At 56.0% G+C, this 25,000-nt stretch overlaps 1 protein-coding gene across 1 annotated transcript in view; it reads left to right on the forward strand.

Annotated features, from left to right (window-relative positions):
- LOC122547767 (prostate stem cell antigen-like) overlaps positions 1–25,000 on the forward strand; it is a 93,366-nt gene that overhangs the window by 26,641 nt on the left and 41,725 nt on the right. Inside the window, exon 2 of the mRNA XM_087980887.1 lies at positions 17,406–17,522. Coding sequence (XP_087837013.1) covers positions 17,406–17,522 — 117 coding nt within the window. The remainder of the gene's footprint in view (positions 1–17,405; positions 17,523–25,000) is intronic.

Genomic DNA, 25,000 nt, shown 5'->3' on the forward strand with positions numbered 1-25,000 from the left:
TGTCTGTGTGTGAGTATCTGTGTGTGAGTATCTGTGTGTGAGCATCTGTGTGTGAGTATCTGTGTGTGAGTATCTGTGTGCATGTGGCTGTGTGTGTGGCTGTGTGTGTATCTGTGTGTGTATCTGTGTGTGTATCTGTGTATGTATCTGTGTGTGTGAGTATCTGTATGTGTGTATGTGTGTGAGTATCTGTGTGTGTGAGTATCTGTGTGTGTGAGTATCTGTGTGAGTATCTGTGTGTGTGTCTGTGTGTGTGTGTCTGTGTGTGTGTATCTGTGTGTGTGTGTCTGTGTGTGAGTATCTGTGTGTGTGTGTATCTGTGTGTGTGTGTATCTGTGTGTGTGTGTATCTGTGTGTGTGTATCTGTGTGTGTACATCTGTGTGTGTGTATGTATGTGTATCTGTGTGTGAGTATCTGTGTGTGTGTATATCTGTGTGTGTGTATATCTGTGTGTGTGTATATCTGTGTGTGTGTATATCTGTGTGTGTGTATCTGTGTGTGAGTATCTGTGTTTGTGTGTAATTGTGTGTGTATATCTGTGTATGTATGTGTGTGTATCTGTCTGTGTGTATCTGTCTGTGTGTATGTGTATCTGTGTGTGTGTATCTGTGTGTGTATCTGTGTCTATGTGCGTGTATCTGTGTGTGTGTATGTGTGTGAGTATCTGTGTGTGTGTATCTGTGTGTGTATCTGTGTCTATGTGCGTGTATCTGTGTGTGTGTATGTGTGTGAGTATCTGTGTGCGCGTGTATCTGTGTGTGAGTATCTGTGTGTGTGTATCTGTGTGTGTATCTGTGTCTATGTGCGTGTATCTGTGTGTGTGTATGTGTGTGAGTATCTGTGTGCGCGTGTATCTGTGTGTGAGTATCTGTGTGTGTGTATCTGCGTGTGTGTATCTGCGTGTGTGTATCTGCGTGTGTGTATCTGTGTCTGTGTGCGTGCATCTGTGTGCGCGTGTATCTGTGTGTGAGTATCTGTGTGTGTGAGTATCTGTGTGTGTGTATCTGTGTGTGTGAGTATCTATGTGTGCGTGTATCTGTGTGTGTATCTGTGTGTAACTGTGTGTGTGTATCTGTGTGTAACTGTGTGTGTATCTGTGTGTGTGTATCTGTGTGTGTGTATCTGTGTGTGTGTATCTGTGTGTAACTGTGTGTGTGTAACTGTGTGTGTGTATCTGTGTGTGTGTATCTGTGTGTATCTGTGTGTGTGTATCTGTGTGTGTGTATCTGTGTGTGTGTGTCTGTGTGTGTGTGTCTGTGTGTGTGTATGTGTGCGTGTGTCTGTGTGAGTATCTGTGTGTGTGAGTATCTGTGTGTGTGAGTATCTATGTGTGTGAGTATCTGTGTGTGAGTATCTGTGTGTGAGTATCTGTGTGTGTGTATCTGTGTGAGTATCTGTGTGTGTGTCTGTGTGTGTGTATCTGTGTGAGTATCTGTGTGTGTGTGTCTGTGTGAGTATCTGTGTGTGTGTATCTGTGTGAGTATCTGTGTGTGTGTGTCTGTGTGAGTATCTGTGTGTGTGTATCTGTGTGAGTATCTGTGTGTGTGTGTCTGTGTGAGTATCTGTGTGTGTGTATCTGTGTGTGTATCTGTGTGTGTATCTGTGTGTGTATCTGTGTGTGTGTCTGTGTGTGTGTATCTGTGTGAGTATCTGTGTGTGTGTCTGTGTGAGTATCTGTGTGTGTGTATCTGTGTGAGTATCTGTGTGTGTGTGTCTGTGTGAGTATCTGTGTGTGTGTATCTGTGTGTGTGTATCTGTGTGTGTGTATCTGTGTGTGTATCTGTGTGTGTGTGTCTGTGTGAGTATCTGTGTGTGTGTATCTGTGTGTGTGTATCTGTGTGAGTATCTGTGTGTGTGTATCTGTGTGTGTATCTGTGTGTGTGTATCTGTGTGAGTATCTGTGTGTGTGTGTCTGTGTGAGTATCTGTGTGAGTATCTGTGTGAGTATCTGTGTGTGTGTATCTGTGTGAGTATCTGTGTGTGTGTGTCTGTGTGAGTATCTGTGTGTGTGTGTCTGTGTGAGTATCTGTGTGTGTGTATCTGTGTGAGTATCTGTGTGTGTGTGTCTGTGTGAGTATCTGTGTGAGTATCTGTGTGTGTGTATCTGTGTGAGTATCTGTGTGTGAGTATCTGTGTGAGTATCTGTGTGTGTGTGTCTGTGTGAGTATCTGTGTGAGTATCTGTGTGTGTGTATCTGTGTGAGTATCTGTGTGTGTGTCTGTGTGTGTGTATCTGAGCCAGTGACCTGTACAGCCACAACATGACCTCCCAACTCCGATACTCAATGTTCTGACCAATAAAGTACTGAACGCCTTCTGACCTGATTGTGGCTTCAACTCTGCATTCCTGCCTGTTCCTCACAAACTAGATCAAGACCATTCGGCCCTTGGAGTCTGTTCTTGCCATTCAGAGCGACCATGGCTGATGTTCGATCTTGTAATTTCCCCTCTCGCCCCCCCCCCCCCCCCCCCCCCTCACCCAGATGCCTTTCAAACTGAGACCTTCTAGTATCTGTTCAGTAGCCTGGTCTCCACAGTAGAGAACACCACAGGTTCACTCCTCTCTGAATCTTTCCTGATCCCGGTCCTGAATGATGTTATCCCGTCTACTGGAGGCTGCGTTCCCCTGGTCGGAGATTCTGCTAACCCTTAGGCAAAAGTGGGGACTGCAGATGCTGGAGGTTAGAGTGGTGCTGGAAAAGCGCAGCAGGTCAGGCAGCATTCAAGGAGCAGGAGAATCGACGTTTCGGGCGTAAGCCCTTCGTCAGCAATGAGGCCCCATATCCTTTCTTAGCCAGGGACACCGAAACTACCCACAACTCTCCAGCCGTGCTCTCCCTAAGGCCCTGTAGCACTGCGATAAGGCATCCTCGCTTCTGACCTCAAATGGTTTTTTTGGCAATGGACACCAGAATATGACTTACAGAGTCCGACAGCACGGAAACAGACCCTTCGGTCCATCCACTCCCGCCGACCATAATCCCAAACTAAACTAGGCCCAAATCCCTCCAACCCTTTCCTGCTCATGTCCTTATCCAAATGTCTTTTAAACGTTGTAACTGTCCCCACACCCCCCACTTCCTCAGGAAGCTCATTCCACACACAATCTCTGTGCAAAATAAATGCCCCTCATTGACTTTGTTTTTAAATCTTTCTCCTCTCGCCTTAGAAAAATATGCCCCCCCCTAGTCTTGAAATCCCCAACCCAAGGGAAAAGACACCTACCATTCACCTTATCGATACCCTCCTCGTGATTTTATAAATGTCTATACGGTCAATCTCCTACACTCATCATTCATCATTGTCCCACTGGGTGTGGGGAGGTTGGGGGGGGGGCACCATCATCTCAGCAGCTCGATCGCTCGCTCGGAATCGTGGACATCTCAATAAGACCACAAACTCATTCTTCAAACATCCAATCAGCCCGATCTGGTCAACAGTCCCCTTAGGACTAGCCCCTTCATCCTGGGTGAAAAGTAAAGAGCCAGTTAGGGTGAATTGGCCATGCTAAATTACCCATAGTGCCCAGGGATGTGTAGGTTAGGGTGGATTGGTCATGCTAAATTGTCCCATAGTGCCCAGGGATGTGTAGGTTAGGGTGGATTGGCCGTGCTAAACTGTCCCATAGTGCACAGGGATGTGCAGGTTAGGGTGGATTGGCCATGCTAAATTGTCCCAAATTGCCCAGGGATGTGTAGGTTAGGGTGGATTGGCCATGCTAAACTGTCCCGTAGTGCCCAGGGATGTGTAGGTTAGGGTGGATTGGCCATGCTAAACTGTCCCATAGTGCCCAGGGATGTGTAGGTTAGGGTGGATTGGCCATGCTAAATTGTCCCATAGTGCCCAGGGATGTGCAGGTTAGGGTGGATTGGCCATGCTAAACTGTCCCATAGTGCCCAGGGATGTGTAGGTTAGGGTGGATTGGCCATGCTAAACTGTCCCATAGTGCCCAGGGATGTGTAGGTTAGGGTGGATTGGCCATGCTAAATTGTCCCATAGTGCCCAGGGATGTGCAGGTTAGGGTGGATTGGCCATGCTAAATTGTCCCATAGTGCCCAGGGATGTGTAGGTTAGGGTGGATTGGTCATGCTAAATTGTCCCATAGTGCCCAGGGATGTGCAGGTTAGGGTGGATTGGCCATGCTAAATTGTCCCATAGTGCCCAGGGATGTGCAGGTTAGGGTGGATTGGTCATGCTAAATTGTCCCATAGTGCCCAGGGATGTGTAGGTTAGAGTGGATTGGTCTTGCTAAATTGTCCCATAGTGCCCAGGGATGTGTAGGTTAGGGTGGATTGGCCGTGCTAAATTGTCCCATAGTGCCCAGGGATGTGTAGGTTAGGGTGGATTGGCCATGCTAAATTGTCCCATAGTGCCCAGGGATGTGCAGGTTCGGGTGGATTGGCCATGCTAAATTGTCCCATAGTGCCCAGGGATGTGTAGGTTAGGGTGGATTGGCCATGCTAAACTGTCCCATAGTGCCCAGGGATGTGTAGGTTAGGGTGGATTGGCCATGCTAAATTGTCCCATAGTGCCCAGGGATGTGTAGGTTAGGGTGGATTGGCCATGCTAAATTGTCCCATAGTGCCCAGGGATGTGCAGGTTAGGGTGGATTGGCCATGCTAAATTGTCCCACAGTGTCCAGGGATGTGCAGGTTAGGGGGATTGGCCATGCTAAATTGTCCCATAGTGCTCAGGGATGTGCAGGTTAGGGTGGATTGGCCATGCTAAATTGTCCCATAGTGCCCAGGGATGTGCAGGTTAGGGTGGATTGGCCATGCTAAATTGTCCCATAGTGCCCAGGGATGTGTAGGTTAGGGTGGATTACATAGAACATAGAACAATACAGCACAGAACAGGCCCTTCGGCCCACGATGTTGTGCCGAACATTTGTCCTAGCTTAAGCACCCATCCATGTACCTATCCAATTGCCGCTTAAAGGTCACCAAAGATTCTGACTCTGCCACTCCCACAGGCAGCGCATTCCATGCCCCCACCACTCTCTGGGTAAAGAACCTACCCCTGATATCCCCCCTATACCTTCCACCCTTCACCTTAAATTTATGTCCCCTTGTAACACTCTGTTGTACCCGGGGAAAAAGTTTCTGACTGTCTACTCTATCTATTCTTCTGATCGTCTTATAAACCTCTATCAAGTCACCCCTCATCCTTCGCCGTTCCAATGAGAAAAGGCCTAGCACTCTCAACCTATCCTCGTACGACCTATTCTCCATTCCAGGCAACATCCTGGTAAATATTCTCTGCACCCTCTCCAAAGCTTCCACATCTTTCCTAAAGTGAGGCGACCAGAACTGCACACAGTACTCCAAATGTGGCCTAACCAAAGTCCTGTACAGCTGTAACATCACCTTGAATTCAATCCCTCTGCTAATGAACGTTAATACACCATAGGCCTTCTTACAAGCTCTATCCACCTGAGTGGCAACTTTCAAAGACCTATGAACATAGACCCCAAGATCACTCTGCTCCTCCACCTGACTAAGAACCGTACCGTTAACCCAATATTCCGCATTCTTATTTGTCTTTCCAAAATGGACAACCTCACACATGTCAGGGTTGAACTCCATCTGCCACTCCTAGGCCCGGCTCTGCATCATATCCAAGTCCCTTTGCAGCCAATAACTCCACTAATCTTTGTATCATCTGCAAATTTACTGACCCACACTTCGACTCCCTCTTCCAAGTCATTAATAAAAATTACAAACAGCAGCCATGCTAAATTGTCCCATGGAGCCCAGGGATGTGCAGGTTAGGGTGGATTGGTGCTGGGAGGCAGCAGTGCTAATCACTGGCTGAATACACTGTCTTTCTCTCTCTATCACTCTCTGTCTGTCTCTCCCTCCCCCTCCCTTTCTCCCTCCAACCTGTGGTTACTCACCTTTGGTCAGTTTAGAGGGATTATGGGACACAGAGGTGAGGTCCAGTCAAGGTACATATTGTTCCTGCTGTAACGAAACAACCCAACCATCTTCAGCTGCTTTATCAATGACCCTCCCACCAGGAGCGGGGATGTTTGCTGATGGTTGCACAATGTTCAACACCATTCGCGCTTCCTCAGATACTGAAGCAGTCCGTGTCCAAAGGCAACAAGACCGAGACAATATCCAGGCGTGTGCTGAGACGTAGCAAATAACATTTGCCACACACAAAGGCCAGGCTATGACTGTCTCCAATAAGAGACAATCTAACCACCGCACCTTGACATTCAATGGTGTTCCCAACACTAAATGCCCACCCCGCCCCAATATCAACATCCTGGGAGTTTCCATTAACCAGACACTCCGCCCATAAACACAGCGGCTCCAAGAGCAGGTCAGAGGCTGGGAATCCTGCAGCGAGTAACTCCCCACCTGACTCCCCCCAAAGCCTGTCCCACCATCGGCAAGGCCCAAGGCAGGAGGGTGAGGGAATACTCCCCACTTGCCCCTGGATGGGGGCAGCTCCAACAACACTCGAGAAGCACGACACCTTCCAGGGAGAAAGCAGCCCCACACCCACAAACATCCCCTCCCTCCCCCCACCGACGCTCAGTAACAGCAGTGTGTACCATCCCCTCCCTCCACCAACGACGCTCAGTAACAGCAGTGTGTACCAACCCCTCCCTCCCCCCACCGACACTCAGTAACAGCAGTGTGTACCATCCCCTCCCTCCCCCACCGACGCTCAGTAACAGCAGTGTGTACCATCCCCTCCCTCCCCCCACTGACACTCAGTAACAGCAGTGTGTACCATCCCCTCCCTCCCCCCACCGACGCTCATTAACAGCAGTGTGTACCATCCCCTCCCTCCCCCCACCGACGCTCAGTAACAGCAGTGTGTACCATCCCCTCCCTCCCCCCCACCGACGCTCAGTAACAGCAGTGTGTACCATCCCCTCCCTCCCCTCACCGACGCTCAGTAACAGCAGTGTGTACCATCCCCTCCCTCCCCCCACCGACGCTCAGTAACAGCAGTGTGTACCATCCCCTCCCTCCCCTCACCGACGCTCAGTAACAGCAGTGTGTACCAACCCCTCCCTCCCCCCACCGATGCTCAGTAACAGCAGTGTGTACCATCCCGTCCCTCCCCTCACCGACACTCATGAACAGCAGTGTGTACCATCCCCTCCCTCCCCCCACCGACGCTCAGTAACAGCAGTGTGTACCATCCCCTCCCTCCCCTCACCGACGCTCAGTAACAGCAGTGTGTACCATCCCCTCCAACCCCACCGATGCTCAGTAACAGCAGTGTGTACCATCCCCTCCCTCCCCTCACCGACGCTCAGTAACAGCAGTGTGTACCATCCCCTCCCTCCCCTCACCGACGCTCAGTAACAGCAGTGTGTACCATCCCCTCCCTCCCCCACCGACACTCAGTAACAGCAGTGTGTACCACCCCCTCCCTCCCCTCACCGACGCTCAGTAACAGCAGTGTGTACCAACCCCTCCCTCCCCCCACCGATGCTCAGTAACAGCAGTGTGTACCATCCCGTCCCTCCCCTCACCGACACTCATGAACAGCAGTGTGTACCATCCCCTCCCTCCACCCACCGACGCTCAGTAACAGCAGTGTGTACCATCCCCTCCCTCCCCTCACCGACGCTCAGTAACAGCAGTGTGTACCATCCCCTCCCTCCCCCACCGATGCTCAGTAACAGCAGTGTGTACCATCCCCTCCCTCCCCTCACCGACGCTCAGTAACAGCAGTGTGTACCATCCCCTCCCTCCCCTCACCGACGCTCAGTAACAGCAGTGTGTACCATCCCCTCCCTCCCCCACCGACACTCAGTAACAGCAGTGTGTACCACCCCCTCCCTCCCCCCACCGACGCTCAGTAACAGCAGTGTGTACCATCCCCTCCCTCCCCACCGACACTCAGTAACAGCAGTGTGTACCACCCCCTCCCTCCCCCCACCGACACTCATGAACAGCAGTGTGTACCATTCCCTCCCTCCCCCACCGACGCTCAGTAACAGCAGTGTGTACCATCCCCTCCCTCCACCCACCGACGCTCAGTAACAGCAGTGTGTACCACCCCCTCCCTCCCCTCACCGACGCTCAGTAACAGCAGTGTGTACCAACCCCTCCCTCCCCCCACCGACGCTCAGTAACAGCAGTGTGTACCATCCCCTCCCTCCCCCACCGACGCTCAGTAACAGCAATGTGTACCATCCCCTCCCCCCCACCGACGCTCAGTAACAGCAGTGTGTACCATCCCCTCCCTCCCCCCCACCGACGCTCAGTAACAGCAGTGTGTACCATCCCTTCCCCCCCCCCACCGACGCTCAGTAACAGCAGTGTGTACCATCCCCTCCCTCCCCCACCGACACTCAGTAACAGCAGTGTGTACCATCCCCTCCCTCCCCCCACCGACGCTCAGTAACAGCAGTGTGTACCATCCCGTCCCTCCCCCCACCGACGCTCAGTAACAGCAGTGTGTACCATCCCCTCCCTCCGCCCACGGACGCTCAGTAACAGCAGCGTGTACCATCCCCTCCCTCCCCCCACCGACCCTCAGTAACAGCAGTGTGTACCATCCCCTCTCTCCCCCCACCGACGCTCTGTAACAGCAGTGTGTACCATCCCCTCCCTCCCCTCACCGACGCTCAGTAACAGCAGTGTGTACCATCCCCTCCCTCCCCCACCGACACTCAGTAACAGCAGTGTGTACCATCCCCTCCCTCCCCCCACTGACGCTCAGTAACAGCAGTGTGTACCAGCCCCTCCCTCCCCCCACCGACGCTCAGTAACAGCAGTGTGTACCATCCCCTCCCTCCCCCCACGGACGCTCAGTAACAGCAGTGTGTACCATCCCCTCCCTCCCCCACCGACACTCAGTAACAGCAGTGTGTACCAGCCCCTCCCTCCCCCCACCGACGCTCAGTAACAGCAGTGTGTACCATCCCCTCCCTCCCCCCACGGACGCTCAGTAACAGCAGTGTGTACCATCCCCTCCCCCCCGCCCACCGACGCTCAGTAACAGCAGTGTGTACCAGCCCCTCCCTCCCCCCACCAACGCTCAGTAACAGCAGTGTGCACCATCGCCTCCCCCCCCACCGACGCTCAGTAACAGCAGTGTGTACCATCCCCTCCCTCCCCCCACCGACGCTCAGTAACAGCAGTGTGCACCATCCCCCCCCCCCCCACCGACGCTCAGTAACAGCAGTGTGTACCATCCCCTCCCTCCCCCCACCGACACTCAGTAACAGCAGTGTGTACCATCCCCTCCCCCCCCACCGACGCTCAGTAACAGCAGTGTGTACCATCCCCTCCCTCCCCCCACCGACGCTCAGTAACAGCAGTGTGTACAATCCTCTCCCTCCCCCCACCGACGCTCAGTAACAGCAGTGTGTACCATCCCCTCCCTCCCCCCACCGACGCTCAGTAACACTAGTGTGTACCATCCCATCCCTCCCCCCACCGACGCTCAGTAACAGCAGTGTGTACCATCCCCTCCCTCCCTCACCGACGCTCAGTAACAGCAGTGTGTACCGTCCCCTCCCTCCCCCCACCGACACTCAGTAACAGCAGTGTGTACCATCCCCAACCTCACCCACCGACATTCAGTAACAGCAGTGTGTACCATCCCCTCCCTCCCCCCACCGACGCTCAGTAACAGCAGTGTGTACCATCCCCTCCCCCCCCCACCGACGCTCAGTAACAGCAGTGTGTACCATCCCCTCCCCCCCCCACCGACGCTCAGTAACAGCAGTGTGTACCAGCCCCTCCCTCCCCCCACCGACACTCAGTAACAGCAGTGTGTACCATCCCCTCCCTCCCTCCCCCACCGACGCTCAGTAACAGCAGTGTGTACCATCCCGTCCCTCCCCCACCGACGCTCAGTAACAGCAGTGTGTACCGTCCCATCCCTCCCCCCACCGACACTCAGTAACAGCAGTGTGTACCATCCCCTCCCTCCCCCCACCGACGCTCAGTAACAGCAGTGTGTACCATCCCCTCCCTCCCCCCACCGACGCTCAGTAACAGCAGTGTGTACCATCCCCTCCCTCCCCCCACCGACGCTCAGTAACAGCAGTGTGTACCATCCCCAACCTCACCCACTGACATTCAGTAACAGCAGTGTGTACCATCCCCTCCCTCCCCCCACCGACGCTCAGTAACAGCAGTGTGTACCATCCCCTCCCTCCCCCCACCGACGCTCAGTAACAGCAGTGTGTACCATCCCCTCCGCCCCCCACCGACGCTCAGTAACAGCAGTGTGTACCAGCCCCTCCCTCCCCCCACCGACACTCAGTAACAGCAGTGTGTACCATCCCCTCCCTCCCTCCCCCACCGACGCTCAGTAACAGCAGTGTGTACCATCCCCTCCCTCCCCCACCGACGCTCAGTAACAGCAGTGTGTACCATCCCCTCCCTCCCCCACCGACGCTCAGTAACAGCAGTGTGCACCATCCCCTCCCCCCCCCACCGACGCTCAGTAACAGCAGTGTGTACCATCCCCTCCCCCCCCCACCGACGCTCAGTAACAGCAGTGTGTACCATCCCCTCCCTCCCCCCACCGACGCTCAGTAACAGCAGTGTGTACCATCCCCTCCCCCTCCCACCGACGCTCAGTAACAGCAGTGTGTACCATCCCCTCCCTCCCCCCACCGACGCTCAGTAACAGCAGTGTGTACCATCCCCTCCCCCTCCCACCGACGCTCAGTAACAGCAGTGTGTACCATCCCCTCCCCCCCCCACCGACGCTCAGTAACAGCAGTGTGTACCATCCCCTCCCTCCCCCCACCGACGCTCAGTAACAGCAGTGTGTACCATCCCCTCCCCCTCCCACCGACGCTCAGTAACAGCAGTGTGTACCATCCCCTCTCTCCCCCCACCGACGCTCAGTAACAGCAGTGTGCACCATCCCCCCCCCCCCACCGACACTCAGTAACAGCAGTGTGTACCATCCCCTCCCCCTCCCACCGACGCTCAGTAACAGCAGTGTGTACCATCCCCTCTCTCCCCCCACCGACGCTCAGTAACAGCAGTGTGTACCATCCCCTCCCCCCCCCCCCACCGACACTCAGTAACAGCAGTGTGTACCATCCCCTCCCCCTCCCACCGACGCTCAGTAACAGCAGTGTGTACCATCCCCTCCCTCCCCCCACCGACGCTCAGTAACAGCAGTGTGTACCGTCCCATCCCTCCCCCCACCGACACTCAGTAACAGCAGTGTGTACCATCCCCTCCCTCCCCCACCGACGCTCAGTAACAGCAGTGTGTACCATCCCCTCCCTCCACCCACCGACGCTCAGTAACAGCAGTGTGTACCATCCCCTGACTCCGCCCACCGACGCTCAGTAACAGCAGTGTGTTCCATCCCCTCCCTCCCCCCACCGACGGTCAGTAACAGCAGTGTGTACCATCCCCTCCCTCCGCCCACCGACGCTCAGTAACAGCAGTGTGTACCAACCCTTCCTCCCCCCACCGACGCTCAGTAACAGGAGTGTGTACCATCCCCTCCCTCCCCCCACCGACGCTCAGTAACAGCAGTGTGTACCATCCCCTCTCTCCCCACCGACGCTCAGTAACAGCAGTGTGTACCATCCCTTCCCTCCCCCACCGTCACTCAGTAACAGCAATGTGTACCATCCCCTCCCTCCCCCACCGTCACTCAGTAACAGCAGTGTGTACCATCCCCTCCCTCCCCCCACCGACACTCAGTAACAGCAGTGTGTACCATCCCTTCCCTCCCCCACCGTCACTCAGTAACAGCAGTGTGTACCATCCCCTCCCTCCCCCCACCGACACTCAGTAACAGCAGTGTGTACCATCCCCTGACTCCGCCCACCGACGCTCAGTAACAGCAGTGTGTACCATCCCCTCCCTCCTCCCACCGACGCTCAGTAACAGCAGTGTGTACCATCCCCTCCCTCCCCCCACCGACGCTCAGTAACAGCAGTGTGTACCATCCCCTCCCTCCCCCCACCGACACTCAGTAACAGCAGTGTGTACCATCCCCTGACTCCGCCCACCGACGCTCAGTAACAGCAGTGTGTACCATCCCCTCCCTCCTCCCACCGACGCTCAGTAACAGCAGTGTGTACCATCCCCTCCCTCCCCCACCGACGCTCAGTAACAGCAGTGTGTACCATCCCCTCCCTCCCCCCACCGACGCTCAGTAACAGCAGTGTGTACCATCCCCTCCCTCCCCCCACCGACGCTCAGTAACAGCAGTGTGTACCATCCCCTCCCCGCCCCCCCACCGACACTCAGTAACAGCAGTGTGTACCATCCTCTCCCTCCCCCCACCGACACTCAGTAACAGCAGTGTGTACCATCCCCTCCCTCCCTCCCCCACCGACGCTCAGTAACAGCAGTGTGTACCATCCCCTCCCTCCCCCCCGACGCTCACTAACAGCAGTGTGTACCATCCCTTCCCTCCCCCCACCGACGCTCAGTAACAGCAGTGTGTACCATCCCCTCCCTCCCTCCACCGACACTCAGAAACAGCAGTGTGTACCATCCCCGCCCTCCCCCCACCGACGCTCAGTAACAGCAGTGTGTACCATCCCCTCCCTCCCCCACCGACGCTCAGTAACAGCAGTGTGTACCATCCCCTCCCTCCCCCCACCGACGCTCAGTAACAGCAGTGTGTACCATCCCCTCCCTCCCCCCACCGACGTTCAGTAACAGCAGTGTGTACCATCCCCTCCCTCCCCCCACCAACGCTCAGTAACAGCAGTGTGTACCATCCCCTCCCTGCCCCCACCGACGCTCAGTCACAGCAGTGTGTACCGTCCCCTCCCTCCCTCCCACCGACACTCAGTAACAGCAGTGTGTACCAACCCCTCCCTCCCCCCCGACGCTCAGTAACAGCAGTGTGTACCATCCCGTCCCTCCCCCCACCGACACTCAGTAACAGCAGTGTGTACCATCCCCTCCCTCCCCCCACCGACGCTCAGTAACAGCAGTGTGTACCATCCCCTCCCTCCCCCCCCGACCCTCAGTAACAGGAGTGTGTACCATCCCCTCTCTCCCCCCCCGACGCTCAGTAACAGCAGTGTGTACCATCCCCTCCCTCCCCCCCACCGCCGCTCAGTAACAGCAGTGTGTACCATCCCCTCGCTCCCCCCACCGACACTCAGTAACAGCAGTGTGTACCATCCCCTCCCTCCACCACCGACGCTCAGTAACAGCAGTGTGTACCATCCCCTCCCTCCCCCCACCGACGCTCAGTAACAGCAGTGTGTACCATCCCCTCGCTCCCCCCACCAACACTCAGTAACAGCAGTGTGTACCATCCCCTCCCTCCACCACCGACGCTCAGTAACAGCAGTGTGTACCATCCCCTCCCTCCCCCCACCGACGCTCAGTAACAGCAGTGTGTACCATCCCCTCCCTCCCCCACCGACGCTCAGTAACAGCAGTGTGTACCATCCCCTCCCTCCCCCCACCGACGCTCAGTAACAGCAGTCTGTACCATCCCCTCCCTCCCCCCACCGACGCTCAGTAACAGCAGTGTGTACCATCCCCTCCCTCCCCCCACCGACCCTCAGTAACAGCAGTGTGTACCATCCCCTCCCTCCCCCCACCGACGTTCAGTAACAGCAGTGTGTACCATCCCCTCCCTCCCCCCACCAACGCTCAGTAACAGCAGTGTGTACCATCCCCTCCCTGCCCCCACCGACCCTCAGTAACAGCAGTGTGTACCATCCCCTCCCTCCCCCCACCGACGCTCAGTCACAGCAGTGTGTACCGTCCCCTCCCTCCCTCCCACCGACACTCAGTAACAGCAGTGTGTACCATCCCCTCCCTCCCTCCCCCACCGACGCTCAGTAACAGCAGTGTGTACCATCCCCTCCCTCCCCCACCGACGCTCAGTAACAGCAGTGTGTACCATCCCCTCCCTCCCCCACCGACGCTCAGTAACAGCAGTGTGTACCATCCCCTCCCTCCCCCCACCGACGCTCAGTAACAGCAGTGTGTACCGTCCCCTCCTTCCCTCCCACCGACGCTCAGTAACAGCAGTGTGTACCATCCCCTCCCTACCCCCACCGACGCTCAGTAACAGCAGTGTGTACCATCCCCTCCCTCCCCCACCGACGCTCAGTAACAGCAGTGTGTACCATCCCCTCCCTCCCCCCACCGACGCTCAGTAACAGCAGTGTGTACCATCCCCTCCCTCCCCCCACCGACGCTCAGTAACAGCAGTGTGTACCATCCCCTCCCTCCCCCCACCGACACTCAGTAACAGCAGTGTGTACCATCCCCTCCCTCCCCCCACCGACACTCAGTAACAGCAGTGTGTACCATCCCCTCCCTCCCCCCACCGACGCTCAGTAACAGCAGTGTGTACCATCCCCTCCCTCCCCCACCGACGCTCAGTAACAGCAGTGTGTACCATCCCCTCCCTCCCCAACCGACCCTCAGTAACAGCAGTGTGTACCATCCCCTCCCTCCCCCACCGACCCTCAGTAACAGCAGTGTGTACCATCCCCTCCCTCCCCCCACCGACGCTCAGTCACAGCAGTGTGTACCGTCCCCTCCCTCCCTCCCACCGACACTCAGTAACAGCAGTGTGTACCATCCCCTCCCTCCCCCACCGACGCTCAGTAACAGCAGTGTGTACCATCCCCTCCCTCCCCCACCGACGCTCAGTAACAGCAGTGTGTACCATCCCCTCCCTCCCCCCACCGACGCTCAGTAACAGCAGTGTGTACCGTCCCCTCCTTCCCTCCCACCGACGCTCAGTAACAGCAGTGTGTACCATCCCCTCCCTCCCCCCACCGACGCTCAGTAACAGCAGTGTGTACCATCCCCTCCCTCCCCCCACCGACGCTCAGTAACAGCAGTGTGTACCATCCCCTCCCTCCCCCCACCGACGCTCAGTAACAGCAGTGTGTACCATCCCCTCCCTCCCCAACCGACCCTCAGTAACAGCAGTGTGTACCATCCCCTCCCTCCACCACCGACCCTCAGTAACAGCAGTGTGTACCATCCCCTCCCTCCCCCACCGACACTCAGTAACAGCAGTGTGTACCATCCCCTCCCTCCCACACCGACCCTCAGTAACAGCAGTGTGTACCATCCCCTCCCTCCCTCACCGACACTCAGTTACAGCAGTGTGTTCCATCCCCTCCCTCCCCCCACGACGCTCAGTAACAGCAGTGTGTACCATCCCCTCCCTCCCCCACTGACCCTCAGTAACAGCAGTGTGTACCATCCCCTCCCTCCCCCACCGACCCTCAGTAACAGCAGTGTGTACTATCCCCTCCCTCCCCCACCGACTCTCAGTTACAGCAGTGTGTACCATCCCCTCCCTCCCCACACCGACACACAGTAACAGCAGTGTGTACCATCCCTCCCCCCCCCGACCCTCAGTAACAGCAGTGTGTACCATCCCCTCCCCCCCCCCGACGCTCAGTAACAGCAGTGTGTACCATCCCCTCCCTCCCCCCACCGACGCTCAGTAACAGCAGTGTGTACCATCCCCTCCCTCCCCCCACCGACGCTCAGTAACAGCAGTGTGTACCATCCCCTCCCTCCCCCCACCGACGCTCAGTAACAGCAGTGTGTACCATCCCCTCCCTCCCCCCACCGACCCTCAGTAACAGCAGTGTGTACCATCCCCTCCCTCCCCCCACCGACGTTCAGTAACAGCAGTGTGTACCATCCCCTCCCTCCGCCCACCAACGCTCAGTAACAGCAGTGTGTACCATCCCCTCCCTCCCCCCACCGACGCTCAGTTACAGCAGTGTGTACCATCCCCTCCCTCCCCCACCGACGCTCAGTAACAGCAGTGTGTACCATCCCCTCCCTCCCCCACCGACGCTCAGTAACAGCAGTGTGTACCATCCCCTCCCTCCCCCACCGACGCTCAGTAACAGCAGTGTGTACCATCCCCTCCCTACCCCCACCGACGCTCAGTAACAGCAGTGTGTACCATCCCCTCCCTACCCCCACCGACGCTCAGTAACAGCAGTGTGTACCATCCCCTCCCTCCCCCCACCGACGCTCAGTAACAGCAGTGTGTACCATCCCCTCCCTCCCCCACCGACGCTCAGTAACAGCAGTGTGTACCATCCCCTCCCTCCCCCCACATACGCTCAGTAACAGCAGTGTGTACCATCCCCTCCCTCCCCCACCGACGCTCAGTAACAGCAGTGTGTACCATCCCCTCCCTCCCCCACCGACGCTCAGTAACAGCAGTGTGTACCATCTCCTCCCTCCCCCACCGACGCTCAGTAACAGCAGTGTGTACCATCCCCTCCCTCCCCCCACCGACGCTCAGTAACAGCAGTGTGTACCATCCCCTCCCTCCCCCACCGACGCTCAGTAACAGCAGTGTGTACCATCCCCTCCCACCCCCCACCGACGCTCAGTCACAGCAGTGTGTACCATCCCCTCCCTCCCCCACCGACGCTCAGTAACAGCAGTGTGTACCATCCCCTCCCACCCCCCACCGACGCTCAGTAACAGCAGTGTGTACCATCCCCTCCCTCCCCCACCGATGCTCAGTAACAGCAGTGTGTACCATCCCCTCCCTCCCCCCACCGACGCTCAGTAACAGCAGTGTGTACCATCCCCTCCCTCCCCCCACCGACCCTCAGTAACAGCAGTGTGTACCATCCCCTCCCTCCCCCACCGATGCTCAGTAACAGCAGTGTGTACCATCCCCTCCCTCCCCCCACCGACGCTCAGTAACAGCAGTGTGTACCATCCCCTCCCTCCCCCCACCGACGCTCAGTAACAGCAGTGTGTACCATCCCCTCCCTCCCCCCACCGATGCTCAGTAACAGCAGTGTGTACCATCCCCTCCCTCCCCCCCACCGACGCTCAGTAACAGCAGTGTGTACCATCCCCTCCCTCCCCCACCGACGCTCAGTAACAGCAGTGTGTACCATCCCCTCCCTCCCCCCACCGACGCTCAGTAACAGCAGTGTGTACCATCCCCTCCCTCCCCCCACCGACGCTCAGTAACAGCAGTGTGTACCATCCCCTCCCTCCCCCACCGACGCTCAGTAACAGCAGTGTGTACCAGCTACAAGACCCACTGCAGAAACTCACCAAAGACCCTCAGGCAGCACCTTCCAAACCCACGGCCACTTCCATCTAGAAGGACAAGGGGCAGCAGGTACATGGCAACACCACCTTCTCCAACTTCCCTTCATCATCCCGACTTGGGAATATATCTCCCGTTCCTTCCTGGGTCAGAATCCTGGAATTCCCTCCCTCAGGGACATTGTGGGTCTACCCACAGCACATGGACTGCAGCGGCTCAAGAAGGCAGCTCACCCCCACCTTCTCAAGGGGAGGCAGGGTGAAAATCGGGCTAGGGCAATAAATATTGGGCCCAGCCAGCAACACCTATATCTCCCAAACAAATAGACAGAACCTTGAAGGGCCGATAGGAGTCAGCACATCCTCTTGCCAGGGTTTCATGTCTGTATTTTTCTCCTTTAGGTCAGATGCTCAAGTGTTATAAATGTTCCAGCTCCAAGTGTAACTCTACACAGATGGGCGTGGAGGATTGTGGAGTTGGCCAAGTATGTATGACCATGTCAACGTGGCAGTTCCAAGGTAAGTGACCGCCGTATTCCACCACAAGCACACTTCCCATCAGGAAACCTGCTGGGAGAGAAACGGGAACAGGCAGAGACAGCCTTTGACAGATTCAAGTCACACCACACGTCACGCCCCCTCCACCCCAGCAGTGTGTGTGTGTGTGTGTGTGTGTGTGTGTCTGTGTCTGTGTGTGTGTGTGTGTGCGAGTGTGTGTGTGTGTCTGTATGCGAGAGTGTGTCTGTGTCTGTGTCTGTGTGTGCGAGTGTGTGTGTGTATGTATGCAAGAGTGTGTGTGTGTGTCTGTGTGTGTGTGTCTGTGTGTGTGCGCGCGAGAGTGTGTGTATGTCTGTGTGTGTGTGTGCGTGCGAGAGTGAGTGAGTTAGTGTGTGTGGGTGTCTGTGTGTGTGGGTGTGTCGAGAGTGAGTAAGTTAGTATGTGTGTGTGTATGTGTGTGTGCGAGAGTGAGTGAGTTAGTGTGTGTGTATGTGTGGGTGTGTGTGTGGGGGGGAGTGTGCGTGTGTGTGAGTGTGTGTGGGGGGGATTGTGTCTGTGTATGGGGGGGAGTGTGTGTGTGTGAGTGTGTGTGGGGGTGATTGTGTGTGTGTGTGGGGGGGGAGTGTGTGTATGTGTGTGTGTGGGGGGGGAGTCTGTGTGTGTGTGTGTGTGGGGGGGGAGTGTGTGTATGTGTATGAGTGTGTGTGTGTGGGGGAGTGTGTGTGTGTGGGGGGGGAAGAGTGTGTGTGTGAGTGTGTGTGTGTGAGGGGAGTGTGTGTGTGTGTGGGGGGGAGTGTGTGTGTGCGAGAGTGAGTGAGTTAGTGTGTGTGTGTGCGGGAGAGTGTGAGTTAGTGTGTGTGGGTGTGTGTGTGCGAGAGTGAGTGTGTATGTGAGTGTGTGTGAGTGTGTGTGTGTGTGCGTGCGAGAGTGAGTGAGTTAGTGTGTGTGTGTGGGTGTGTGTGTGTGTCTGTGTATGTGGGTGTGTGTGGGAGTGTGCGAGAGTGTGGGTGTGTGTGTTCGAGAGTGTGTGTGTGTGTGCGAGAGTGTCTGTGTGCCTGTGTGTGTGTTTGCAAGAATGTGTGTCTCTGTGTGTGTGTGCGCGAGAGTGTGTGTCTGTGTGTGTGTGCGAGAGTGTGTGTGTGTGTGCGAGAGTGTGTGTGTGTCTGTGTGTGTCTGTGTGTGTGTGTGTGTGTGGGTTTGTCTGTGTGAGTGTGTGTGTGTCTGTGTGTGTGAGTGTGCGAGAGTGTGTGTGTGTCTGTGTGTATGTGTGTGTGAGTGTGTCTGTGTGTGTGTGTGAGTGTGTGTGTGTCTGTGTGTATGTGAGTGCCTGTGTGTGTGTGAATGTGTGTGTCTGTGTGCCTGTCTGTGTGTGTGTGTGTGTGTCTGTGTGTGTGTCTGTGTGTGTGTGAGTGTGCGTGTGTATGTGTGTGTGTGTGAGTGTGTGTGTGCGAGAGTGTGTGAGTGTGTGTGTGCGAGAGTGAGTGAGTTAGTGTGTGTGTGCGGGAGAGTGAGTGAGTTAATGTGTGTGGGTGTGTGTGTGCGAGAGTGTGTGTGTATGTGAGTGTGTGTGTGTGCGTGCGAGAGTGAGTGAGTTAGTGTGTGTGTGTGTGGGTGTGGGTGTGTGTGTGTGTCTGTGTGTGTGGGTGTGTGTGGGTGTGTCGAGAGTGAGTGGGGGGGATTGTGTGTGTGTGTGGGGGGAGTGTGTGTTGTCTGTGTAGGGGGGAGTGTGTGTGTGTGTGTGTGCGTGCGAGAGTGCGTGAGTTAGAGTGTGTGTGGGTGAGCGTGTAAGGGGAGTGTGTGTGTGTGTGTGGGTGGGAAGTGTGTCTGTGTGTGTGTGTATGTGGGGGGGAGTGCGTGTGTGTGTGGGGGGGGAAGGGTGTGTGTGTGTGTGGGGGGGGGAGTGTGTGTGTGTGTGGGGGGGGAGTGTGTGTGTGTGTGTTGGGGTTGTGTGTATGTGTGTGGGAGGAGTGTGTATGTGTGTGGGGGGTGGGGGTGTGTGTGGGGGGAGGGTGAGTGTGTGTGGGAGGGAGGGTGTGTGTGTGCAGGGGGGAGGGTGTGTGTGTGCAGGGGGGAGGGTGTGTGTGTGTAGGGGTGTGTGTGTGTGTGGGGGGGGGAGTGTGTGTGTGTGTGTGTGAGGGGGGAGTGTGTGTGTGTGTGTGTGTGGGGGGGGAGGGGACTGTTTGTACCTGTGTGAGAGTGAGAATGTGTGTGAGTGTGTGTGTGTGAGTGTGTGTGTATGTATGTGAGTGTATGTGTCTGTGTGAGTGTGTGTGTGTGTGTGTGTGTGAGTGTGTGTGTGTCAGTGTGTGGGTGTGTGTGTGTGTGCGAGAGTGTGTGTGTGTCTGTGTTTGTGCCTGTGTCTGTGTGTGTGTGCGAGAGTGGGTGTGTGTGTCTGTGTGTGTGTGCGAGTGCGAGAGTGTGTGAGTGTGTCTGTGTGTGTGTCTGTGTGTGTGTGTCTGTGTGTGTGTGAGTGTGCGTGTGTATGTGTGTGTGTGCGTGTGCGAGAGTGTGTGAGTTTGTGTGTGTGTGCGAGAGTGAGTGAGTTAGTGTGTGTGTGTGCGGGAGAGTGAGTGAGTTAATGTGTGTGGGTGTGTATGTGTGCGAGAGTGTGTGTTTGTGAGTATGTGTGTGCATGCGAGAGTGAGTGAGTTAGTGTGTGTGTGTGTGGGTGTGGGTGTGTGTGTGTGTCTGTGTGTGTGGTTGTGTGTGGGTGTGTCGAGAGTGAGTGGGGGGGATTGTGTGTGTGTGGGGGGGGGAGTGTGTGTTGTCTGCGTGGGGGGGAGTGTGTGTGTGTGTGTGAGAGTGCGTGAGTTAGTGTGTGTGGGTGTGTGTGTGTGAGGGGAGTGTGTGTGTGTGTGTGGGTGGGAAGTGTGTCTGTTTGTGTCTGTGTGTATGTGGGGGGGGAGTGCGTGTGTGTGTGTGTGGGAGGGTGTGTGTGGGGGGGAAGGGTGTGTGTCTGTGTGGGGGGGGAGTGTGTGTGTGTGTGTGGGGGGGAGTGTGTGTGTGTGTTGGGGTTGTGTGTGTGTGTGGGGGGAGTGTGTGTGTGTGGGGGGGTGGGGGTGTGTGTGGGGGGAGTGTGTGTGTGTGGGGGGGGTGGGGGTGTGTGTGGGGGGAGGGTGTGTGTGTGTGTGGGAGGGAGGGTGTGTGTGTGCGGGGGAGAGGGTGTGTGTGTGTAGGGGTGTGTGTGTGTGGGGGGGGAGTGTGTATGTGGGGGGAGGGTGTGTGTGTGTGGGGGGGGGAAGTGTGTGTGTGTGTGTGAGGGGGGAGTGTGTGTGTCTGTGTGTGTGGGGGGGGAGTGTATGTGTCTATGTGTGTGTGGGGGGAGGGGACTGTTTGTACCTGTGTGAGAGTGAGAATGTGTGTGAGTGTGAGTGTGTGTGTATGTATGTGAGTGTATGTGTCTGTGTGAGTGTGTGTGTGTGTGTGAGTGTGTGTGTGTCAGTGTATGCGTCTGTGTGTGTGGGTGTGTATGTGTGTGCGAGAGTGTGTGTGTGTCTGTGTTTGTGCCTGTGTCTGTGTGTGTGTGCGAGAGTGGGTGTGTGTGTATGTGTCTGTGTGTGAGTGCGAGAGTGTGTGTGTGTGTCTGTGTGTGTGTGCGAGTGCGAGAGTGTGTGAGTGTGTCTGTGTGTGTGTGCGAGAGTGTGTGTGTCTGTGTGTGTGTGCGAGAGTGTCTGTGTGTCTGTGTGTGGGGGTGTGAGTGTGTGTCTGTGGGTGAGTGTGGGTGTGTCTGTGTGTATGTGTGTGTGAGTGTGTGTGTGTGTGTGTGTGTGCGAGAGCGTGTGTGTGTGTGTCTGTGTGTATGTGAGTGTCTGTGTGTGTGTGTGTGTGTGCGAGTGCGAGAGTGTGTGAGTGTGTCTGTGTGTGTGTGCGAGAGTGTCTGTGTGTCTGTGTGTGGGGGTGCGAGTGTGTGTCTGTGGGTGAGTGTGGGTGTGTCTGTGTGTATGTGTGTGTGAGTGTGTGTGTGTGTGTGTGCGAGAGCGTGTGTGTGTGTGTCTGTGTGTATGTGAGTGTCTGTGTGTGTGTGTGGGTGTGTGTCTGTGTGTGTGTATGTATGTGTGTGTCTGTGTGTGTGTCTGTGTGTGTGTATGTGTGTGTGTGTGTGAGTGTGTGTGTGTGTCTGTGTGTGTGGGTGTGTGACTGTGTGTGTGTATGTGTGCCTGAGTGTGTTGTGTGTATGTGTGTGTGTGTGAGTGTGTGTGTGTGCGAGAGAGTGAGTGAGTTAGTGTGTGTGTGTGCGGGAGATTGAGTGAGTTAGTGTGTGTGGGTGTGTGTGTGTGCGAGAGTGTGTGTGTATGTGAGCGTGTGTGTGTCAGTGTGTGTGTCTGTGTGTGTGGGTGTGTGTGTGTGTGTGCGAGTGTGTGTGTGTGTGTCTGTGTTTGTGTCTGTGTGTGTGTGCGAGAGTGTGTGTGTGTATGTGTCTGTGTGTGAGTGCGAGAGTGTGTGTGTGTGTGTCTGTGTGTGTGTGTACGAGAGTGAGTTAGTGTGTGTGTGTGTGTGGGTGTGGGTTTTTGTGTGTGTGCGAGAGTGTGTGTGTGCGAGAGTGTGTGTGTGCCTGTGTGTGTGAGAGTGTGTGTGTGTCTGTGTGTGTGTGAGAGTGTGTGTGTCTGTGTGTATGTGAGTGCCTGTGTGTGTGTGAATGTGTGTGTGTCTGTGTGCCTGTCTGTGTGTGGGTGTGTGTGTGTCTGTGTGTGTGTGTGTGTGTGAGTATGTGTGTGTGTGCGAGAGTGTGTGAGTGTGTGTGCGAGAGTGAGTGAGTTAGTGTGTGTGTGCGGGAGAGTGAGTGAGTTAATGTGTGTGGGTGTGTGTGTGTGCGAGAGTGTGTGTGTATGTGAGTGTGTGTGTGTGCGTGCGAGAGTGAGTGAGTTAGTGTGTGTGTGTGTGGGTGTGGGTGTGTGTGTGTGTCTGTGTGTGTGGGTGTGTCGAGAGTGAGTGGGGGGGATTGTGTGTGTGTGTGTGGGGGGAATGTGTGTTGTCTGTGTGGGGGGGAGTGTGTGTGTGTGTGTGTGTGTGTGTGCGAGAGTGCGTGAGTTAGTGTGTGTGTGGGTGTGTGTGTGAGGGGAGTGTGTGTGTGTGTGTGGGTGGGAAGTGTGTCTGTTTGTGTGTGTGTGTGTATGTGGGGGAGTGCGTGTGTGTGTGTGGGAGGGTGTGTGTGGGGGGGGAAGGGTGTGTGTCTGTGTGGGGGGGAGTGTGTGTGTGTGTGGGGGGGGAGTGTGTGTGTGTGTGTGTTGGGGTTGTGTGTATGTGTGTGGGGGGAGTGTGTATGTGTGTGGGGGGTGGAGGTGTGTGTGGGGGGAGGGTGTGTGTGTGTGGGAGGGAGGGTGTGTGTGTGCAGGTGGGAGGGTGTGTGTGTGCATGGGGGGGAGGGTGTGTGTGTGTAGGGGTGTGTGTGTGTGGGGGGGGAGTGTGTGTGTGTGTGTGTGAGGGGGGAGTGTGTGTGTGTGTGGGGGGGGGAGTGTGTGTGTCTGTGTGTGTGTGGGGGGAGGGGACTGTTTGTACCTGTGTGAGAGTGAGAATGTGTGAGAGTGTGTGTGTGTGTGTGTATGTATGTGAGTGTATGTGTCTGTGTGAGTGTGTGTGTGTGAGTGTGTGTGTGTCAGTGTGTGGGTGTGTGTGTGTGTGTGCGAGAGTGTGTGTGTGTCTGTGTTTGTGCCTGTGTCTGTGTGTGTGTGCGAGAGTGGGTGTGTGTGTATGTGTCTGTGTGTGAGTGCGAGAGTGTGTGTCTGTGTGTGTGTGCGAGTGCGAGAGTGTGTGAGTGTGTCTGTGTGTGTGTCTGTGTGTGTGTGAGTGTGCGTGTGTATGTGTGTGTGTGTGTGCGACAGTGTGCGTGTGTATGTGTGTGTGTGCGTGTGCGAGAGTGTGTGAGTTTGTGTGTGTGTGCGAGAGTGAGTTAGTTAGTGTGTGTGTGTGCGGGAGAGTGAGTGAGTTAATGTGTGTGGGTGTGTGTGTGTGCGAGAGTGTGTGTGTTTGTGAGTGTGTGTGTGCGTGCGAGAGTGAGTGAGTTAGTGTGTGTGTGTGGGTGTGTGTGTGTGTCTGTGTGTGTGGTTGTGTGTGGGTGTGTTGAGAGTGAGTGGGGGGGATTGTGTGTGTGTGGGGGGGGGAGTGTGTGTTGTCTGCGTGGGGGGGAGTGTGTGTGTGTGTGTGAGAGTGCGTGAGTTAGTGTGTGTGTGGGTGTGTGTGTGAGGGGAGTGTGTGTGTGTGTGTGTGGGTGGGAAGTGTGTCTGTTTGTGTCTGTGTGTATGTGGGGGGGAGTGCGTGTGTGTGTGTGGGAGGGTGTGTGTGGGGGGGGAAGGGTGTGTGTCTGTGTGGGGGGGAGTGTGTGTGTGTGTGGGGGGGAGTGTGTGTGTGTGTGGGGGGGGAGTGTGTGTGTGTGTTGGGGTTGTGTGTGTGTGTGGGGGTTGTGTGTGTGTGTGGGGGTTGTGTGTGTGTGTGTGGGGGGTGGGGGTGTGTGTGGGGGGAGGGTGTGTGTGTGTGGGAGGGAGGGTGTGTGTGTGCGGGGGAGAGGGTGTGTGTGTAGGGGTGTGTGTGTGTGGGGGGGGGAGTGTGTATGTGGGGGGAGGGTGTGTGTGTGTGTGGGGGGGGAAGTGTGTGTGTGTGTGTGAGGGGGGAGTGTGTGTGTCTGTGTGTGTGGGGGGGAGTGTGTGTGTCTATGTGTGTGTGGGGGGAGGGGACTGTTTGTACCTGTGTGAGAGTGAGAATGTGTGTGAGTGTGAGTGTGTGTGTATGTATGTGAGTGTATGTGTCTGTATGAGTGTGTGTGTGAGTGTGTGTGTGTCAGTGTGTGCGTCTGTGTGTGTGGGTGTGTATGTGTGTGCGAGAGTGTGTGTCTGTGTTTGTGCCTGTGTCTGTGTGTGTGTGCGAGAGTGGGTGTGTGTGTATGTGTCTGTGTGTGAGTGCGAGAGTGTGTGTGTGTGTGTCTGTGTGTGTGCGAGTGCGAGAGTGTGTGAGTGTGTCTGTGTGTGTGTGCGAGAGTGTGTGTGTCTGTGTGTGTGTGCGAGAGTGTCTGTGTGTCTGTGTGTGGGGGTGCGAGTGTGTGTCTGTGGGTGAGTGTGGGTGTGTCTTTGTGTATGTGTGTGTGAGTGTGTGTGTGTGTGTGCGAGAGCGTGTGTGTGTGTGTCTGTGTGTATGTGAGTGTCTGTGTGTGTGTGTGTGTGTCTGTGTGTGTGTGCGAGTGCGAGAGTGTGTGAGTGTGTCTGTGTGTGTGTGCGAGAGTGTGTGTGTCTGTGTGTGTGTGCGAGAGTGTCTGTGTGTCTGTGTGTGGGGGTGCGAGTGTGTGTCTGTGGGTGAGTGTGGGTGTGTCTGTGTGTATGTGTGTGTGAGTGTGTGTGTGTGTGTGTGTGCGAGAGCGTGTGTGTGTGTGTCTGTGTGTATGTGAGTGTCTGTGTGTGTGTGTGTGTGTGGGTGTGTGTCTGTGTGTGTGTATGTGTGTGTGTGTCTGTGTGTGTGTCTGTGTGTGTGTCTGTGTGTGTGTGTGTGAGTGTGTGTGTGTGTCTGTGTGTGTG

Source organism: Chiloscyllium plagiosum, unplaced genomic scaffold (assembly GCF_037043375.1).
Source record: "Chiloscyllium plagiosum isolate Xiang-an unplaced genomic scaffold, Cpla_swu_hap1 HiC_scaffold_38, whole genome shotgun sequence".
NCBI classification, from domain to species: domain Eukaryota; kingdom Metazoa; phylum Chordata; class Chondrichthyes; order Orectolobiformes; family Hemiscylliidae; genus Chiloscyllium; species Chiloscyllium plagiosum.